Here is a 22,090-nt window from a genome sequence, read left to right on the forward strand (position 1 = left end):
CCTGTGGGTTAATGTTAAACATAACTAGGTATATAACATTATTACACAATGAGTCCATAAATTGGTTTAGACAAGAAAAGGCGGCGCCTCTGGGTGCAGACTGTAACACAAATTTTTAATCAAACAAAAGTTGTTAACATAACTCACATTTTAGCAGTAAAATAAGGCATGGTATGGTCCCAGACAATGGGGGGGGGGGGGGGGCGCATCAGTGGTGTCAGTCCCTAGGAAGCCAGTGGATGTGCTGTCTCAGAGCTAGCCTTCAAAACCGCTAGATGGTGTTCGGCCGGCAGCGGTAGCGGTGAATCGGCGTCAAAACAAGGCTGATTTAAAGTTAATATTCCCATAAGAAAATACTTATACATACATTATCCTTTGCCCTTACACATTACCCCTCTCTCTATTGTTTGTATACCAGTGTATATTCAATTCATTTATTTATCCATAGCCACGTTCCTCTCCCCCCCCCCCCCCCCCTCCCATTTATTCGTCCCATCAGCACTTCAATTCATCCCATACATTTTATTCCCATTTATTTCACAGCATTCATTCTATTTATTCCTTCATTCATTTAACATTTATCATTGTCCCATTGCAACAATCCCCATGTCATAGTATACAGTATGTACATAATTTATTCATACACCTCACTCTTCCCTATAAATTATCTGTCACTGGTCCCTGTCAATCGGCTTGAGAAAGGAATGCGGCCGTCATGCTATTCACGGCCTGCCAGCTTGAGAAACGCATCACATTTCCAGTGACATCATCACCCTTTGCCTGGATTCCAGTCTGTACCCCAAGCCTTGTTTTGACGCAGATTCACCACTGCTGGTCGAACACCATCTAGCAGTTTTGGAGACGTGCTCTGAGACAGCATATCCACTGGCTTCCTAGGGACTGACACCACTGATGCCCACCATTGTCTGGGACCATACCATGCCTTATTTTAGTGCTAAAATGTGAGTTATGCTTACAACTTTTGTTTGATTAAATGTTTGTGTTACAGTCTGCCCAGAGGCACAACCTTTTCTTGTCTTTTCCAGTGTTTTGGAAACATGGTTTCTATTTGCACCGGATGGCTGCCGTGAGCATGGACTTATTCCCTTCCCCTTTTCTCCCCTTCTCCCATCCCGATGACCTGTATTGCCATTGAGGATATTGTGCCTCTGTTTCCATCGTGCACTATTTATGGACTTATTCACCACCTTATACCTTACAGAGCAGACTTAAAGTCTCTTCCCGTGCATAAAGTTTATGCTTATTCAGCACATTGTTCTTTTTAAATGATTTTATTACATATTGGAAATACTGTTTTAGGTTTTTTGCACCATTTACTTGTATGACCATAAATTGGTTTAAACCAAACTAATAAAGATACAAGTTCCACAGTGCTATTAGAAAAATAAAGAGCTTGTGCTCTTGAATTTCAATGAGACAGGTGCTCCACTAGTGCTCAACTCAGGTGCCCCACATGGATGTTCACTTACCCTGGATGTGGACCATCTACAGTATCTCTAGTGTGGTCACGTGCGCTTGTTAGGGAATCCACCCCTGGATGATGCCTTTGATCATAGCCTTCTCAATAGGTTAGTTCCTGGGCCTGGACCTCCTCTCTCTAGTATGGTTGCTTATACCTATCAGGGGATCACCCCTGGATGTTATCTGTGGTGGTAGGTGCCTCAATGGGTTGCTCCTCAGATAGGGATGGAGAAAGAAACAGTGGAGGGATAGCACATGGTGTAAGACTGTAGGATTTATTTACAGGTAAGTATAAGAACAAAGGTAAATCAACTCACATTTTAAGGTGCATGTGACCTAGCACCCAGTATATGCAGCATATGTATATCCTGTGAGGGAATTATTACATCACTTCTCTCATGCGGTAGCAATGCCCTCATCACCTCCCTCTAATGAAGAGGAAGAGACTAGGCAAGATTGCATGTGGATAATATGAAATATGTATAATGCAAAAGGTAGAACGGAATAGCAAGCATGCATGACTGCATGCACATATTTTACCTTGCGAAGGTGTTTGCATTAAATAAAAAAATAAATTGCACACACTCTGTGGGGTTGATTTACTAAAACTGGAGAGTGCAAAATCTCTGGTGCTGCTGAGCATTGTAGACAATCAGCTTGTTCAAGTTTTGACAAAAAAACCTGATTAGTTTCTATGTAGACACTCTCCAATTTTAGTACATTAACCTGTGTGTGTGTGAGATATAATATTGTTATTATTATAATACAGGATTTATATAGAGCCGACCGTTTGCACAGCGCTTCACAACAGTAGGACAGGCAGTACAATTACAATACAATTTAGTACAGGAGGAATCGGAGAACCCTGCTTGTTAGAGCTTACAGTTTAGGAGGGAGAGTCAAGTGATATAGAAGGGTAATAACTGTGGGGCATGAGCCGATGAGGAAAATAAAAGAACAGTTGTTAGGTGGAGGTGGGGTAGGCTTCTCTGAAGAGAGAAGTTTTCGTGATCGCCTAAATGAAGATCGATTTGGAAATAGTTGTACAGCTTGGGGTAGAGTATTCCAGAGGATGGACGAGGCTTGGGAGAAGTCCTGGAGGCAAAAATGTGAGAAAGTGATGAGGTAGCTAGAGAGCAGGAGGTCATGGAAGGAACAAAGAGGACGATTTGGTTGGTATTTTGAGACTAGACTAGCGATGTAGCTGGGGCAGAGTTGTGGTTGGCTTTGTAACTTATTGCTAGTATTTTGAATTTCGTTCGTTGAGTGAGTGGCAGCCAATGGAGGAATTGGCAGAGATGGGTAGCAGATGCTGAGCGGTTTTGTAAGGTGGATGAGTCTGGCAGCAGTATTCATATTGGATTGAAAGGGGGATAGTCTATTTAAAGGTAAGCCAATGAGGAGGGAGTTGCAGTAGTCAAGGCGAGAGGTGGTTTCATTGGTTAGGAAGGGATGTAGTTGGGAAATGTTGCCAAGGTTAAGGCAGCAAGCTTTGGAGAGGAATTGGGTGTGGGTCCGAAAGTTCGGAGTCCAGGATAACACCTAGCACCTTGGCATGTGGAGATGGGTGGATGTGTGTGTGTGTGTGTGTGTGTGTGTGTGTGTGTATGTCTATGTATATGTGTGTATATATAATATATTACTCGCGCACACACACACATAAATACACTCAAGTCAGTCAACTTTCCTACTCTCAGTAAAGTGCTAAGTACACAGGTACAGTGCACCTGAGTACACTTTTACACTTGGCCCTGGAAACAAAATGATTTGTTCTTTATTACACAACAAGCATTCAGTTAAAGTGAATTGTATTGCAAATTACTTTACTTGTTCCAAGAAGTTTTATACCACATTTGTAAGTTAAAAAAAGTTTTGTTTGTAATAAAAAAAAAAGGCATACGCTTAAAGCGGTAGTAAACCCGCAATTTTTATTTTTTATTTTTTTTTAAACCTGCAAAGCAAAATGCATAATGAGCTAGTATGCACCGCATACTAGCTCATTATGAAATACTTACCTTAGAACGAGGCCCCGACATCTGGCCCGATGCACGCCGAGGGAGCCGACATGCTCCCTCGGCGTCTCTTCCGGGTATCGCGGCTCCGGCGCTGTGAGTGGCCGGAGCCGCGATATCGTCACTCCCGCGCATGCGCGCGGGAGATTTCAGTCCGGCCGCACGAGCGCTGCCGGATTTTCACGGAGAGAACCCCCTTGTGCGCATGCGCCGCTGCAGTCAGCGGCGCATACCGAGGGGAATATCTCCTAAACCGTACAGGTTTAGGAGATATTATTTTTACCTACAGGTAAGCCTTATTATAGGTAGTGATGGACGAACTTCCGACGGGACGTTTCGCGAACGCGAAATGCGAACGGACCCAAACGTTCGCGAAACCGAACGTTCGCCGCGGGCCCCATTGACTTCAATGGGAGGCGAACTTTGCAAACCTTCATGTCGAATTTGCGGCCACGTGGTAATTATTAGGGGGTAAAACGTAGTCCCACCATCTGGACAATGACATAATACATGTATGAGGTGAATTTGGGATCGATAACTACAAGCATTTTTATTTTATTTGGGAAATTGTTCTAACAATTCAGGACTATGGAGCTAATGAAGGCAATGGAGGAGAGGGAAGGTCAGGGACCAGGGTAGGCAAAGAAGAGGGTGCAGGAGATGATCACCAGCAGCGTGACATACCGGAATGACACATGCACCGTGATAGAGGCATCTGACAGCAGCACCGTAATACAGAGCACTGACAGCAGCACCGTGACATACAGCGCTGACAGCAGCACCGTGACATACAGCGCTGACAGCAGCACCGTGACATACAGCGCTGACAGCAGCACCGTGACATACAGCGCTGACAGCAGCACCGTGACATACAGCGCTGACAGCAGCACCGTGACATACAGCGCTGACAGCAGCACCGTGACATACAGCGCTGACAGCAGCACCGTGACATACAGCGCTGACAGCAGCACCGTGACATACAGCGCTGACAGCAGCACCGTGACATACAGCGCTGACAGCAGCACCGTGACATACAGCGCTGACAGCAGCACCGTGACATACAGCGCTGACAGCAGCACCGTGACATACAGCACTGACAGCAGCACCGTAAGCAGCCCCAGGAGGAAGTCAGCACAGCACAGGGATGGTGTGATCCCCTCATAATAAGAACCCCCAGGAGGAAGTCAGCACAGCACAGGGATAGTGTGATCCCTTCATAATAAGAACCCCCAGGAGGAAGTCAGCACAGCACAGGGATATCATAAGCAGCCCCAGTAGAAATATGACACCGCTCAACCTCTTCAAAGAGGAGGGTAGGGGCATATAGTACGGTGTGCTTTTTTGGGTCAAGGAAGTGAGCCAAATGAATTAAGAAGGTCTGTGTGCTTGATTAAAAAAATAGTTTATAGACATATACATGGTCTACTGGTCACATGTGTTGAATTCCTCCGAGATCCATGCCTCATTCATTTTTAGAAATGTGAGGTAGTTAACACTGTGGTGAGCTAGGCGAGTACGCTTATCGGTCACAATCCCCCCTGCTGCGCTGAACGTCCTTTCGGACAGGACACTGGATGAGGGGCAAGCCAACAGTTCGATTGCAAATTGGGCAAGCTCTGGCCAGAGGTCAAGCCTGCCCACCCAGTAGTCTAGGGGTTCATCACTCCTCAGAGCGTCCACATCGGCCGTTAACCCAATGTAGTCGGACACCTGACGGTCTAGGCGTTCCCTGATGCTGGATCCGGATGACACCTGTCGATGGGTCGGCTGAAAGAATGACCTCATATCCGAAGTCACCAACACATCTTCAAACCGGCCTCTTCTTGCAGGCGCTGTTGGATTGGTACCCGCAAATCCTTCTCTGGGAGTGGGAATTGCTCCTCTGCCAGCGCACGCAAAAGCAGAATGCAGCATTTCTCGAAGCAAGGCCTGGAAGTGCTGCATTCTGACAGCCCTCTGCGACGGCGGTAACATTTCCGCCATTTTGTGTTTGTACCGGGGGTCTAAGTACGTTGCCACCCAGTACTGGTCCTTGACCCTCATGCTTTTTATACGGGGGTCCCTATTAAAACACTGGAGCATGAAGGCCCCCATTTGCACTAAAGTGGAAGCGGTGTGGTGGCCTGGCTCCTGCTCATCATCCAGGATAATGTCGTCCTCTTCATTCTCCTCTCCCCATCCTCGCACAACAGGGATCCCAGAAAGGTTTAAAGCATGCTCTTCTTGCTCCTGCTCATCCGCCCCGGCACCATCCTCCTCTGACTCCTCATCAGACTCCTGTTGTTGACTTGTCTCAGATAGAGTAGCCCCCCCTGGGAATTCATCCAGCATTGCGACTTCCTCATCTTCCCGCTCCTGCTCCTCCACAGCCTGATCAATGACACGACGCAATGCACGCTCCAGAAAGAAGGCATAAGGTACCATGTCACTGATGGCGCCATGGCTGCGACTGACCAGTTTGGTGATCTCCTCAAATGGCCGCAGAAGTCTGCATGTGTCGCGCATGAGCAGCCACTGGCGCGGTGAAAAAAAACCCAGCTCCCCAGAACCGTTTCTTTCGCAGAGTTCATACAGGTAGACGTTAACTGCACGTTTCTGCTGGAGCAGCCTATCAAGCATATAGAAGGTTGAGTTCCATCGCGTCGGGCAATCGCAAATAAGACGTCTGACCGGCAGATGGTGTCGCCGCTGAATGTCAGCAAGGCGAGCCATGGCCGTGTAAGATCTTCTGAAATGGGCCGAGATTTTCCTTGCCTGCCGCAAGATGTCCTGGACCCCAGGGTATTTGACAAGGAATCGCTGCACGACCAAGTTTAAGACGTGTGCCATGCACGGCACGTGCGTGATTTTGCCCTGTTTCAATGCGCTAAGCAGATTGGCACCGTTGTCACACACCACTTTACCAACTGTCAAATTGAGCGGTGTTAGCCACTCATCTGCCTGTGAACGCAAAGCTGAAAGGAGTGCCGGGCCAGTGTGGCTCTTTGCTTCCAGGCACAACAGACGCAGCACGGCATGGCAACGTCTCACCTGGCATGTGGAATAGGTTCTGGGGAGCTTGGGCGGTGCAGTGGAAGAGACGCTAGCAGCGGAAAAGGAGGAGGCAGCTGAGGAGGAGAGGGAGGAGGATGGAGTAGGAGGAGGAGAAGAAGAGTCAGGCCTGCATGCAATCCGTGGCGGTAAAACCAAATCTACACGGGTGCCACGGGTTACATGCTTGACGGCCGTCAGAAGGTTCACCCAGTGGGCAGTAAAACTGATATACCTTCCCTGCCCGTGTTTGCTAGACCACGTGTCTGTGGTCAGATGTATCTTGGCACCGACACTGTGTGCCAGAGATACATTCACTTGCCGCTGAACATGGCCATATAGCTCTGGGATGCCCTTCTCTGAGAAATACTTCCTTCCTGGGACCTTCCATTGTGGTGTTCCAATGGCCACAAATTTGCGAAAGGCCTCCGAGTCCACCAGTTTATATGGCAGTAGTTGGCGGGCTATGAGTTCTGACAAGCCAGCCGCCAACCGTTGGGCAAGAGGGTTATCCGGCATCATCATTTTTTTACGCTCAAACATTAGGCCCACGGAAGCCTGCCTTTTTGCAGAAAAATGTGAGCTTGGCGTGATGGAAGGTGGAGTGGAGGACAATTGTGAGGAGAGAGGAGAAGGAGAAGTAGAAGACGAGGCTGGACGGTGAGAGCCTGCAGTGTGGCTTTGTGTGTTCCGTTGCTCCCACTGGGCTCGGTGATGGCTGCTCATGTGCCTTCTTAAGGCGGTCGTCCCTAGGTGAGTATTGGGCTTACCGCGACTAACGCGTTGACTGCAAAGATTGCAGATGGCAACGCTATTGTCAGCAGCGGACACGTTAAAAAAAGCCCACACTGCGGAGCCATGTGCCGGTGTCCTGGGAGCGCCAGATGTGACCGTACATGGTCGATGACTCGCTCCTGATACATTTGCAGTCTGCTTTGTCCCTGCTGTGCAATGTAAGTCATTGCTGCTTCTCCTCCCTATCTGCTGGTCCATATCTCCCTCTGAACTCCCCTCCTCTTCCTCTCTTGTGGGCACCCACGTGACATCACTAGACACGTCATCATCAACGTCACCTTCCCCACCGCTATAAGTAGAGATCTCGGAGTAGGCAGCAACACCGGGGACCAACCTCCTCCTTGGGCTGATCTGGGTACTGGCGTCAGACTGCTGAGTAGCGCTTGTTGCTACCTCCTCTTCCTGATCCAATACCAAGAGTGGCTGCGCATCAGAAATGTCCTCTTGATATGGATCGGAAAATAATTCCAGTGACTCAAGCGGAAGGTATGTGGTGGTGGTGGTGGTGGTCGTGTTGTTGGTGGTAGTGTCTTTGGGGGTGCACATAGCAGAGAGTGAAGAAGAGGGTGCAGATCGAGAGGATGAGGAGGGTGCAGAAGAGTAAGGCTGAGCGAGCCACTCAACCAAGTCTGGTGCATCCTTTAAAGTAATTGAACGCACCTTCTGCAACTTCCCACTTTGGCTCAAGCCTGTTGCTCCTGCCCTACCCCTACCACCCCTGCGGAAGGGCCTGCCTCTTCCTCTGCATGTCATTTTTTAAATGACCCTGTGACAAAACTCTTAGTCCCTATACCGCTGAAGGACTGCTGCAGTATAGGTGAGCGGTCAGCAGTGGTGCACGTCAACCCTATCTATTGTGGACCTATAGCGGTCCTTACAGAACAGCAGACTGTACCGCACTCAAGCCTATGTACCGTAGCACCCTATACCAAGTTACCAGTCCTTATAAGAACTTTTGTGGACCAAGCAGGTTGTGTATTAGTGTTTAGCAGACTGTACGTCAGTCCCTATACCGCTGAAGGACTGCTGCAGTATAGGGCAGCGGTCAGCAGTGGTGCACGTCAACCCTATCTATTGTGGACCGATAGCGGTCCTTACAGAACAGCAGACTGTACCGCACTCAAGCCTATGTACCGTAGCACCCTATACCAAGTTACCAGTCCTTATAAGAACTTTTGTGGAACAAGCAGGTTGTGTGTTAGTGATTAGCAGACTGTACGTCAGTCCCTATACCGCTGAAGGACTGCTGCAGTATAGGTGAGCGGTCAGCAGTGGTGCACGTCAACCCTATCTATTGTGGACCGATAGCGGTCCTTACAGAACAGCAGACTGTACCGCACTCAAGCCTATGTACCGTAGCACCCTATACCAAGTTACCAGTCCTTATAAGAACTTTTGTGGACCAAGCAGGTTGTGTATTAGTGTTTAGCAGACTGTACGTCAGTCCCTATACCGCTGAAGGACTGCTGCAGTATAGGGCAGCGGTCAGCAGTGGTGCACGTCAACCCTATCTATTGTGGACCGATAGCGGTCCTTACAGAACAGCAGACTGTACCGCACTCAAGCCTATGTACCGTAGCACCCTATACCAAGTTACCAGTCCTTATAAGAACTTTTGTGGAACAAGCAGGTTGTGTGTTAGTGATTAGCAGACTGTACGTCAGTCCCTATACCGCTGAAGGACTGCTGCAGTATAGGTGAGCGGTCAGCAGTGGTGCACGTCAACCCTATCTATTGTGGACCGATAGCGGTCCTTACAGAACAGCAGACTGTACCGCACTCAAGCCTATGTACCGTAGCACCCTATACCAAGTTACCAGTCCTTATAAGAACTTTTGTGGAACAAGCAGGTTGTGTATTAGTGTTTAGCAGACTGTACGTCAGTCCCTATACCGCTGAAGGACTGCTGCAGTATAGGGCAGCGGTCAGCAGTGGTGCACGTCAACCCTATCTATTGTGGACCGATAGCGGTCCTTACAGAACAGCAGACTGTACCGCACTCAAGCCTATGTACCGTAGCACCCTATACCAAGTTACCAGTCCTTATAAGAACTTTTGTGGAACAAGCAGGTTGTGTGTTAGTGATTAGCAGACTGTACGTCAGTCCCTATACCGCTGAAGGACTGCTGCAGTATAGGTGAGCGGTCAGCAGTGGTGCACGTCAACCCTATCTATTGTGGACCGATAGCGGTCCTTACAGAACAGCAGACTGTACCGCACTCAAGCCTATGTACCGTAGCACCCTATACCAAGTTACCAGTCCTTATAAGAACTTTTGTGGACCAAGCAGGTTGTGTATTAGTGTTTAGCAGACTGTACGTCAGTCCCTATACCGCTGAAGGACTGCTGCAGTATAGGGCAGCGGTCAGCAGTGGTGCACGTCAACCCTATCTATTGTGGACCGATAGCGGTCCTTACAGAACAGCAGACTGTACCGCACTCAAGCCTATGTACCGTAGCACCCTATACCAAGTTACCAGTCCTTATAAGAACTTTTGTGGAACAAGCAGGTTGTGTGTTAGTGATTAGCAGACTGTACGTCAGTCCCTATACCGCTGAAGGACTGCTGCAGTATAGGTGAGCGGTCAGCAGTGGTGCACGTCAACCCTATCTATTGTGGACCTATAGCGGTCCTTACAGAACAGCAGACTGTACCGCACTCAAGCCTATGTACCGTAGCACCCTATACCAAGTTACCAGTCCTTATAAGAACTTTTGTGGACCAAGCAGGTTGTGTATTAGTGTTTAGCAGACTGTACGTCAGTCCCTATACCGCTGAAGGACTGCTGCAGTATAGGGCAGCGGTCAGCAGTGGTGCACGTCAACCCTATCTATTGTGGACCGATAGCGGTCCTTACAGAACAGCAGACTGTACCGCACTCAAGCCTATGTACCGTAGCACCCTATACCAAGTTACCAGTCCTTATAAGAACTTTTGTGGAACAAGCAGGTTGTGTGTTAGTGATTAGCAGACTGTACGTCAGTCCCTATACCGCTGAAGGACTGCTGCAGTATAGGTGAGCGGTCAGCAGTGGTGCACGTCAACCCTATCTATTGTGGACCGATAGCGGTCCTTACAGAACAGCAGACTGTACCGCACTCAAGCCTATGTACCGTAGCACCCTATACCAAGTTACCAGTCCTTATAAGAACTTTTGTGGACCAAGCAGGTTGTGTATTAGTGTTTAGCAGACTGTACGTCAGTCCCTATACCGCTGAAGGACTGCTGCAGTATAGGGCAGCGGTCAGCAGTGGTGCACGTCAACCCTATCTATTGTGGACCGATAGCGGTCCTTACAGAACAGCAGACTGTACCGCACTCAAGCCTATGTACCGTAGCACCCTATACCAAGTTACCAGTCCTTATAAGAACTTTTGTGGAACAAGCAGGTTGTGTGTTAGTGATTAGCAGACTGTACGTCAGTCCCTATACCGCTGAAGGACTGCTGCAGTATAGGTGAGCGGTCAGCAGTGGTGCACGTCAACCCTATCTATTGTGGACCTATAGCGGTCCTTACAGAACAGCAGACTGTACCGCACTCAAGCCTATGTACCGTAGCACCCTATACCAAGTTACCAGTCCTTATAAGAACTTTTGTGGACCAAGCAGGTTGTGTATTAGTGTTTAGCAGACTGTACGTCAGTCCCTATACCGCTGAAGGACTGCTGCAGTATAGGGCAGCGGTCAGCAGTGGTGCACGTCAACCCTATCTATTGTGGACCGATAGCGGTCCTTACAGAACAGCAGACTGTACCGCACTCAAGCCTATGTACCGTAGCACCCTATACCAAGTTACCAGTCCTTATAAGAACTTTTGTGGAACAAGCAGGTTGTGTGTTAGTGATTAGCAGACTGTACGTCAGTCCCTATACCGCTGAAGGACTGCTGCAGTATAGGGCAGCGGTCAGCAGTGGTGCACGTCAACCCTATCTATTGTGGACCGATAGCGGTCCTTACAGAACAGCAGACTGTACCGCACTCAAGCCTATGTACCGTAGCACCCTATACCAAGTTACCAGTCCTTATAAGAACTTTTGTGGACCAAGCAGGTTGTGTATTAGTGTTTAGCAGACTGTACGTCAGTCCCTATACCGCTGAAGGACTGCTGCAGTATAGGGCAGCGGTCAGCAGTGGTGCACGTCAACCCTATCTATTGTGGACCGATAGCGGTCCTTACAGAACAGCAGACTGTACCGCACTCAAGCCTATGTACCGTAGCACCCTATACCAAGTTACCAGTCCTTATAAGAACTTTTGTGGACCAAGCAGGTTGTGTATTAGTGTTTAGCAGACTGTACGTCAGTCCCTATACCGCTGAAGGACTGCTGCAGTATAGGGCAGCGGTCAGCAGTGGTGCACGTCAACCCTATCTATTGTGGACCGATAGCGGTCCTTACAGAACAGCAGACTGTACCGCACTCAAGCCTATGTACCGTAGCACCCTATACCAAGTTACCAGTCCTTATAAGAACTTTTGTGGAACAAGCAGGTTGTGTGTTAGTGATTAGCAGACTGTACGTCAGTCCCTATACCGCTGAAGGACTGCTGCAGTATAGGTGAGCGGTCAGCAGTGGTGCACGTCAACCCTATCTATTGTGGACCTATAGCGGTCCTTACAGAACAGCAGACTGTACCGCACTCAAGCCTATGTACCGTAGCACCCTATACCAAGTTACCAGTCCTTATAAGAACTTTTGTGGACCAAGCAGGTTGTGTATTAGTGTTTAGCAGACTGTACGTCAGTCCCTATACCGCTGAAGGACTGCTGCAGTATAGGGCAGCGGTCAGCAGTGGTGCACGTCAACCCTATCTATTGTGGACCGATAGCGGTCCTTACAGAACAGCAGACTGTACCGCACTCAAGCCTATGTACCGTAGCACCCTATACCAAGTTACCAGTCCTTATAAGAACTTTTGTGGAACAAGCAGGTTGTGTGTTAGTGATTAGCAGACTGTACGTCAGTCCCTATACCGCTGAAGGACTGCTGCAGTATAGGGCAGCGGTCAGCAGTGGTGCACGTCAACCCTATCTATTGTGGACCGATAGCGGTCCTTACAGAACAGCAGACTGTACCGCACTCAAGCCTATGTACCGTAGCACCCTATACCAAGTTACCAGTCCTTATAAGAACTTTTGTGGAACAAGCAGGTTGTGTGTTAGTGATTAGCAGACTGTACGTCAGTCCCTATACCGCTGAAGGACTGCTGCAGTATAGGTGAGCGGTCAGCAGTGGTGCACGTCAACCCTATCTATTGTGGACCGATAGCGGTCCTTACAGAACAGCAGACTGTACCGCACTCAAGCCTATGTACCGTAGCACCCTATACCAAGTTACCAGTCCTTATAAGAACTTTTGTGGACCAAGCAGGTTGTGTATTAGTGTTTAGCAGACTGTACGTCAGTCCCTATACCGCTGAAGGACTGCTGCAGTATAGGGCAGCGGTCAGCAGTGGTGCACGTCAACCCTATCTATTGTGGACCGATAGCGGTCCTTACAGAACAGCAGACTGTACCGCACTCAAGCCTATGTACCGTAGCACCCTATACCAAGTTACCAGTCCTTATAAGAACTTTTGTGGAACAAGCAGGTTGTGTATTAGTGTTTAGCAGACTGTACGTCAGTCCCTATACCGCTGAAGGACTGCTGCAGTATAGGGCAGCGGTCAGCAGTGGTGCACGTCAACCCTATCTATTGTGGACCGATAGCGGTCCTTACAGAACAGCAGACTGTACCGCACTCAAGCCTATGTACCGTAGCACCCTATACCAAGTTACCAGTCCTTATAAGAACTTTTGTGGAACAAGCAGGTTGTGTGTTAGTGATTAGCAGACTGTACGTCAGTCCCTATACCGCTGAAGGACTGCTGCAGTATAGGGCAGCGGTCAGCAGTGGTGCACGTCAACCCTATCTATTGTGGACCGATAGCGGTCCTTACAGAACAGCAGACTGTACCGCACTCAAGCCTATGTACCGTAGCACCCTATACCAAGTTACCAGTCCTTATAAGAACTTTTGTGGACCAAGCAGGTTGTGTATTAGTGTTTAGCAGACTGTACGTCAGTCCCTATACCGCTGAAGGACTGCTGCAGTATAGGGCAGCGGTCAGCAGTGGTGCACGTCAACCCTATCTATTGTGGACCGATAGCGGTCCTTACAGAACAGCAGACTGTACCGCACTCAAGCCTATGTACCGTAGCACCCTATACCAAGTTACCAGTCCTTATAAGAACTTTTGTGGACCAAGCAGGTTGTGTATTAGTGTTTAGCAGACTGTACGTCAGTCCCTATACCGCTGAAGGACTGCTGCAGTATAGGGCAGCGGTCAGCAGTGGTGCACGTCAACCCTATCTATTGTGGACCGATAGCGGTCCTTACAGAACAGCAGACTGTACCGCACTCAAGCCTATGTACCGTAGCACCCTATACCAAGTTACCAGTCCTTATAAGAACTTTTGTGGAACAAGCAGGTTGTGTGTTAGTGATTAGCAGACTGTACGTCAGTCCCTATACCGCTGAAGGACTGCTGCAGTATAGGTGAGCGGTCAGCAGTGGTGCACGTCAACCCTATCTATTGTGGACCTATAGCGGTCCTTACAGAACAGCAGACTGTACCGCACTCAAGCCTATGTACCGTAGCACCCTATACCAAGTTACCAGTCCTTATAAGAACTTTTGTGGACCAAGCAGGTTGTGTATTAGTGTTTAGCAGACTGTACGTCAGTCCCTATACCGCTGAAGGACTGCTGCAGTATAGGGCAGCGGTCAGCAGTGGTGCACGTCAACCCTATCTATTGTGGACCGATAGCGGTCCTTACAGAACAGCAGACTGTACCGCACTCAAGCCTATGTACCGTAGCACCCTATACCAAGTTACCAGTCCTTATAAGAACTTTTGTGGAACAAGCAGGTTGTGTGTTAGTGATTAGCAGACTGTACGTCAGTCCCTATACCGCTGAAGGACTGCTGCAGTATAGGGCAGCGGTCAGCAGTGGTGCACGTCAACCCTATCTATTGTGGACCGATAGCGGTCCTTACAGAACAGCAGACTGTACCGCACTCAAGCCTATGTACCGTAGCACCCTATACCAAGTTACCAGTCCTTATAAGAACTTTTGTGGAACAAGCAGGTTGTGTGTTAGTGATTAGCAGACTGTACGTCAGTCCCTATACCGCTGAAGGACTGCTGCAGTATAGGTGAGCGGTCAGCAGTGGTGCACGTCAACCCTATCTATTGTGGACCGATAGCGGTCCTTACAGAACAGCAGACTGTACCGCACTCAAGCCTATGTACCGTAGCACCCTATACCAAGTTACCAGTCCTTATAAGAACTTTTGTGGACCAAGCAGGTTGTGTATTAGTGTTTAGCAGACTGTACGTCAGTCCCTATACCGCTGAAGGACTGCTGCAGTATAGGGCAGCGGTCAGCAGTGGTGCACGTCAACCCTATCTATTGTGGACCGATAGCGGTCCTTACAGAACAGCAGACTGTACCGCACTCAAGCCTATGTACCGTAGCACCCTATACCAAGTTACCAGTCCTTATAAGAACTTTTGTGGACCAAGCAGGTTGTGTATTAGTGTTTAGCAGACTGTACGTCAGTCCCTATACCGCTGAAGGACTGCTGCAGTATAGGGCAGCGGTCAGCAGTGGTGCACGTCAACCCTATCTATTGTGGACCGATAGCGGTCCTTACAGAACAGCAGACTGTACCGCACTCAAGCCTATGTACCGTAGCACCCTATACCAAGTTACCAGTCCTTATAAGAACTTTTGTGGAACAAGTGAGTTGTGAATGTTTAGCAGACTGCAGCAGAAGGGCAGCAGTCAAGTATAATATCCTTTCTATATTTGGAAGAAAGAATATTATACATGTACAAGCCTATTACTGTACCACTGATACCAGTCCTGAAAAGAACCTTTGTGGAACTAATAATAACAGCAAGTCTTTAAAATTACCCTCACTGCCTGACAACACTGCTTCCTTCCTGTCCCTATACAAATTGGCAAAAAAAGAGAACGATTAGTGGTTACTGGAACAGCTCTTTTGTGGACCTTGATAGTAACAGCTAATGATGATGATGATGATGATGATGATGAAAGACTAATCTGGCTGTCCCTGTAGCATACACCGTCCTTTCCCTTTCTCTAAACTAACAAAAGACACTCAGGCTGCTGCAAGAATCAGCAGCACAGCAAACCTATCAACACCTAACACCTATACCAGTCCTGAAAAGAACTTTTGTGTACCAAATAGCTAGTGGTTTATCTCTCCCTACTCCACACAGGAACCTGTCCCTATCGTAACAGAAGAAAGAATGTAAAATGGCCACCGGATCGGGTGTATTTATAGGTTAGGGGGAATGTACAAGTGTCCATGTGCTGTCATGTCTCAATTGGCTGTCCTGTATCACATGATAAACGTGTCACCAAAGGTTAAAGTTCTTGTATACATTAAACACGTAAGTCCGCCGCGGCGAACGACGGAAAAAGGCGTTCGAACGTGCGGACCGCGAATGTCGGAAATTCGCCGCGAAACGACCGCCGGGCGAACCGTTCGGCCATCACTAATTATAGGCTTTCCTGTAGGTAAAAGTTAAAAAATTGACCATACTACCACTTTAAAATGAGTCTGACCTACTACAAATTGCATGATGTTCTTTACTGACGCCTAAAGTCTCCTTTACCAGGCTATATGTTGTTTATGTTAATTCCTGAGTGAGCTACTTTATCTCCCACTGTGAGGCAAATCCAGCCAGTAGCAAAAGCATGTTGTGCGACAACCACACCTGGACCAGAGGCAAAATTGTCCGGTTATGTACACATTCTGCTTTGCTGAGCCAATTACCTTTCTCAGAATATACAAAACAAGCAGTTAGGACCTTATATTGTCACGCATTATATATATGGCAATCCCAAAGAGATTATTTACATAAAATTTACAGGGATGGCTGTAAATGTGTAGTAATTGTGTATTTTTTTTATATGCTCGGTAAGCAATGTTAAAGAAAGCTACCTTTCGAAAACTGTGTTGCAATAAAGGGAAGTGCTCAGCATAAACTATTATGCTTATTACACGGTGCCCAGTGCGTGTTATAACTTGGCAGTACCTGGAGGTGGATTTAGGTCTGTCATTGTTCAGAAAGATGGTAAAATTATCTGGATTGCAAGACTCATGTTTTAAGGAGTCAGTGTATCATATCTCATTGCTGAAAAGGCACCTTGCTTCACTGGAGCCCACATAGAGGGGTCTTGGGTGAAACCCTCCATGCTCTGTCTGATTATATGATGCACTGTGTAATCAGCTTGTATATATTTGTTTCATAAATAAGTCTACAGTAGGATTCAGAGGGAGAAACACATGAATATACTGTGTGTGTGTGTGTGTGTGTGTGTATATATATAAATTAGTGAAGGAATTAAGAAGCATGACAATTTTTCCAATTCTGATGGTATGCACAGTTAACAAACCGCAAGGAATTACCCAAATGCTTGAATCTGCAGGGTCATTTTCTCCAGAACTTAAAGAGGATTTTCCCCTAAATAAATTAAAAGCTACAAATACTGCAGCTGCTAACTTTTAATAATCGAACACTTACCTGTCCCAGGGTCCAGCTTTGTGGGTGAACAAAGCCCCCTTCCTCTCGGCGGCGCCGGAAATGCAATTGTGGGCACCCGGCTGTGGCTTCACAGTCGGGCCCCCATTGCGCATGCGAAAGTGGCACCGCGTGCCGTGATTGGCCGCGCAGTCATCTGGGACCTGTCACATGTACCACATGACTGACAGGACGGAGGGGGCAGAGCTGAGCCCTTCCTGCGTCAAGGGGAAGTGACGTCAGGAGCCCAGGCACTGAAGGAGGCAGGCTACGAGGGACCCCCTAGCAACAGGCATTTAGAGGTGAGTTAAACAAAAAAATAATTAAAAATGTTTTTATTTTAATTTTTTTAAGAATTTTAAGCATTTTTTTTTTTTGTGGGTGGAACACCACTTTCATAAATGAGGAGAAGCTTCACTTTGCAAAGAATGTCCAATCACATGTAAAAAAAAAACAAAAAAAAAAACAGAATTTTTCTTCCACGTGATTGGATAATAGAAGTCAGCAGAGCTTAATCTCATTTACTAAGCTCTGGAGCAAATGCCCTTGCAGAGCACAACTGCTATGTCAGTGTTTGGGCTCACAGTTCAGGCACCAAGTGCTGCATTGTGGGGAGAAGGTCATATGTGCCTCCTTACCCAGAAGTATAAGGCTGTTCTTCTGGTCCTGCAGATGAGTGGCTAGAAAGTAAGAGTGTGCTTCCTACCTTTCCTACTCTTAAAGCAGACCTGTTAATATTTGCTTAAAGTGTTACACAAACAGTATACGGTAACATCCAGGACATTGGCACTTTTTTCAAAGAGAAGTCAGCAATGATTTGCAATGTTTGCAAAATGCTCTCATCACAGGTTTGCTTTTACAACCCTAAGTGCAATCCCTTATTTGCTATTTAGTATTTGCAATGAACACATAAGCAAAAAACGAAATTCATCATTTCCCTTTGGGATTAATAAAGTGCACTGAATCTGAAAATGAAATTACAAGCATCCTGTAACAGAAAGGTTCATCACATTTGCAGTGGACGCAGAGTCAAATTTCTCTTATCTTAAAATGTATGTCAGAGAAGCGTCCCTCTAAGAGCCCTTTCACACTGCACCACCTATGGCTTTAGCGGTAAAGCTGCGCTATTTTTAGCGGCGCTTTACCATCATTTTAGCAGCGCTATTCGGCCACTAGTGTGGCAGTTTTAAACCCCCACTAGCGGCCAAAAACGTGTTAAATTCGCCCGCAAAACGCCGCTGGTATCACAGTGCTGCTCCATTGATTTCAATAGGGAGCAGCGGTGGAGGAGCGGTGAGTTCACTGCTTCTTCACCGCTCCAAAGAAGCTTCTGGCAGGGCTTTTTCTGATGCCCTGCCAGTGCACCACTCCAGTGTGAAAGTACCATGTATGATCTGCCTAAGAATATGTGCACCTAATGCTAGGTAATCAATAGAGGTTAGCAGATGCTATATCTAACTACATGATAGGTGTCAATGGGCGGTTTCAGTTGTTTACTTTGTCAACTTAGTTGTATGGCTTGTTTCTACAGTGAGCTTCAATAAATCATGCACATTTTACAAACCTAAAACACAAACTTTTTTTCATCAGCTTTGCTACTCGGGAGCAGAATGGTCTTCTCATGTATAACGGGAGGTTTAACGGAAGACATGACTTCATTGTGTTGGAAGTGAAAGATGAACAGGTTCAGCTGACTTTCTCAGCAGGTAAATACAAAATGATTTCATTAAACCTCTCCACTTGTACAAGCAAATTTCTTGATTATGGATTCTGCACACATTGGTTTTGTATAAATCCCTACATATTATTTAGTTATTCCCAAGGACAATTCAAGAAGAAAAAAAAATGTGCCTATAATAATACAATATTTATGTATCTGCATAGTTTTTTTTATTTTTTATAAAGTTACCTACAGTTAGGCCAAATATATAGGCAATAAACTCCCAAGTATTGATGTTTTGGGTGTATTAAGTCTAATGTTTGGTGAACCAAATTTACACAACATCCTTTTTAAACTTTATTTTATCATTGTCAGATCAAACCTTAGTTCAAAAAGATATAGTATGGTAGATGCAATAAACAATATTGACTCTTTATTTATAGTTGCTGATAGGTAGGTGAGTGTTAAAAAATATACATAGATTTGTGAATCAGCTAAATCTATTAGGAATTCTGTGGGTATAATTTAAATTATACAGTTAAAGTTTGTAGCCTTCATTTTATGAGCGGCTTAAAAATGTATAAAATACCTAAAAACCCAAAGGGAGTGATTAGGCCCAAATGAGATTCTGCTTGTTTGCAGTAAAAAATATTAGATACAGTAGCCACATAGCTTGGCATGATTGTCATCAGAGTTTAATTAAAATATACATTTGACCAAAATGTGCTAAAAGTACACCTGTCCAGAGAGAATATTGTAGTCTGCCATTGCTGATCTGTTCTTTCAAGAATGCTAATTCTCTTGCCGTCCTGCTATTGCTTTTGTCTCAGTAATTTAAATCATTGACTTGGCACCAGTACAGAGATTTTGTTCTGGAATACAATTACACCATGCTTCTTCCAAATTTGTGACCCAAAATTACTCAGCCAGGAATCTAGCATTTTAAAAGGAGACCAGCAATTGCAGATTTGTACTTGTCTCACGACAGGTATAGTTTGAGGTCAGCATTGTAATGTAATGGCACAGACACGCAAACCTAGTCTAATATCATCCTATTTTTTGTATCAACATGGACAATAAGCTTTATGAAAAAATTCTGACAACCCGTCAATGTTTTTTGGTCCATAAAGATCAGGTTGGCTTTTTGATACATAGATAAGCTGACAGTAATATTTTGGGGCAGTCTGTATCTCTTTAATCGGTGTTTTATTTATAAAACTAGCAAATGAGAAAGGGTATTCACAAATGAATAGGAAATCTCATGCCAGTAATATCGTTTTTTTTAAAGAATTTCACACATACCCCTCTCTGTTGCCATCAGGTCGTCCATTTCATTAATTTACCTTACTTGAATCGGCCAGGCACTGATCAAGGGTGCATGTCACTGTCTCCAGATAACTGGATTACAGCTTTTTGTTGCACTGATAAAAAGTGGCACGATCAAGCATCTATATGAAAAGCTGGGTATATTGTGCGGATGCAACAGAAGGAAAGTGGGGCCTAGGGGAAGCTCACAGTCACAGTAAATTTCTGGGTAATACAACACACCTTCGAACAATATTTATGAATCTTAGTACAGAGCCAGAAAATATGAAGTAAGCCCCCCCCCCCACTGCTTCTGCAGATCTCCAAACTTTGCGGGGAACATTTTATGCTGTCTATTTGGAGTATAGAACCACTTGGTCAAGATTTTAAACCCAGTTTCCTGATACTTGGAGCAGATGGAAATTTTATATCTAAAGAAGAGTATCAAATTTGTTTTTGTGAGAGACTGAGTTGGATTTCCTATTCCCACCAAGAAATCTATGGCAGTTTAAAATCTGCTGAAGGAGAATTGAGTAGGCAATGTATCAGAGATATGGAATAACGTAAGGGTGGTGTAGAGTTACAAAGTTGTTCTATTTTCATCGGAACACGTGAAAAACAATGGAGTTGGTGATAGAGAGGAAAAAAAAGCGATAATTGTACTTTGGCAAATTCAGATCAGACAATGTATGATGTGAGAACATCTGTACCGTAGAAGGCAATTGCAGTGCCCTAACCTGTAATACATTTTGATGTGAAACATGGGTCCATAAGACCTGGGCTGAAAGATGGATTGCCAATAATAGGAAAAAACGGAGAAGGACGTGGAGAGATCACTTTATGTTTAAAGACCCAATCCTCAATAATAGAAAGTGATCTAAGATTTTTTATATATTCCTTCTGAGCATCATAGGAGGCTGGATAATGAAACAATTGAAGCAGCCGGCTCAATTGACAAACATTGTTTTGAGAGCACCAAGTCAGTACCAGTCAATGACCCTATTTAAGGGACAAGAGGCCCAATTTACAACATTGGGTACCGCCATGCCACCATGTAATTTTGAATGGAAATGCCCATTTGAATGGAAAATTGGTTTTAAGATATCGTAGCGATGAGTCTGGGACAGGAATTTTAAGGGCAGTGTGTATTTGAAGGTTTACCTGCATTACATCCTATGCAAAACGTGCATTATGCATAGATTCCTTTCTTGGTTATTTTCCCTCTATTTTAACCCAATGATGGCCTTTTAATATCAAAGTTAGAATCACTTTCACTATAAAGCAAGGTTTCCCACTCCCCCAAGTCATGCTGGATCCTTAGGAGATCTCCCTGTGACAGTACACTTAGATAAAATGCCTAGAATAGACGATTAATATTTACGATGACATGCCGATGTGTCTTTCTGCACCACATACTTAAGCATACTTCTCTTCCAAGCATATTCTCTCTTTTCTGAGAGTTGAAACATGGCCTGAGAGTTGAAACATGGTAAATCAAAAGCTCTCAGTATATGTTGGGACAACAGAATCTGGGCTTCTCAACAACCATTGTTTCCTGGGTTAATAATCTCCCCTTCTATGGAATCTGCATTACATACTAGCTGTTTACAGGCGTTTACCTTAAAGTGTTACTAAACCCATGACCCTGTATTCACTATATCTGATCTCCCACAGTACACAGAACATGGAAATACAATTATTTTAGTAAATATATACTGCTAAATACCTTTCTCATCAGCAGCTAGTGCAATCTTGCAACTTCTATCAGTGTCTGGTTAAAGCTTGTAGGTGGAGTTTTCATTCTCTCTTAATTGTCCTATGAGGCTGCGGGACCCCTGACCCCTCTGTCTGGACAGAGGTGATTAGCCCTGTGATGATCACATGCACAACCTGTGGCCCTCCAGCTGTTGCAGAACTACAAGTCCCATGAGGCATTGCAAAGCTGATATTTACAAGCATGACACCCAAAGGTATAATGTGAATTGTAGTTCGGCAAAAACATGGGTTGAGCACCCATGCTTTACTGCATATACAGACTGAATTTACTGTTGTGGGTTTAGTAACACTTTATTGCAGAGAATGCATTAAGGTAAAAAAAAAAAAAAAACTTTCGCCTCTATAACCACCTTCATTTTCTGGTAAATTAAAAAGAACAAAGACCTCTTCTCTTCTCCTCCTCCTCTATTCATCTCCAATGATCTTTACTTA

General features: G+C 45.9%; 1 protein-coding gene across 1 annotated transcript in view; it reads left to right on the forward strand.

Annotated features, from left to right (window-relative positions):
- The window catches only part of CELSR2 (cadherin EGF LAG seven-pass G-type receptor 2), a 142,062-nt gene that overhangs the window by 54,151 nt on the left and 65,821 nt on the right, over positions 1–22,090 (forward strand). The window contains exon 4 of the mRNA XM_077484453.1: positions 18,453–18,623. Coding sequence (XP_077340579.1) covers positions 18,453–18,623 — 171 coding nt within the window. The remainder of the gene's footprint in view (positions 1–18,452; positions 18,624–22,090) is intronic.

This window comes from Lithobates pipiens, unplaced genomic scaffold (genome assembly GCF_037356315.1).
Source record: "Lithobates pipiens isolate NorthernLeopardFrog02 unplaced genomic scaffold, aLitPip1_a1.2 Scaffold_16, whole genome shotgun sequence".
NCBI lineage: Eukaryota > Metazoa > Chordata > Amphibia > Anura > Ranidae > Lithobates > Lithobates pipiens.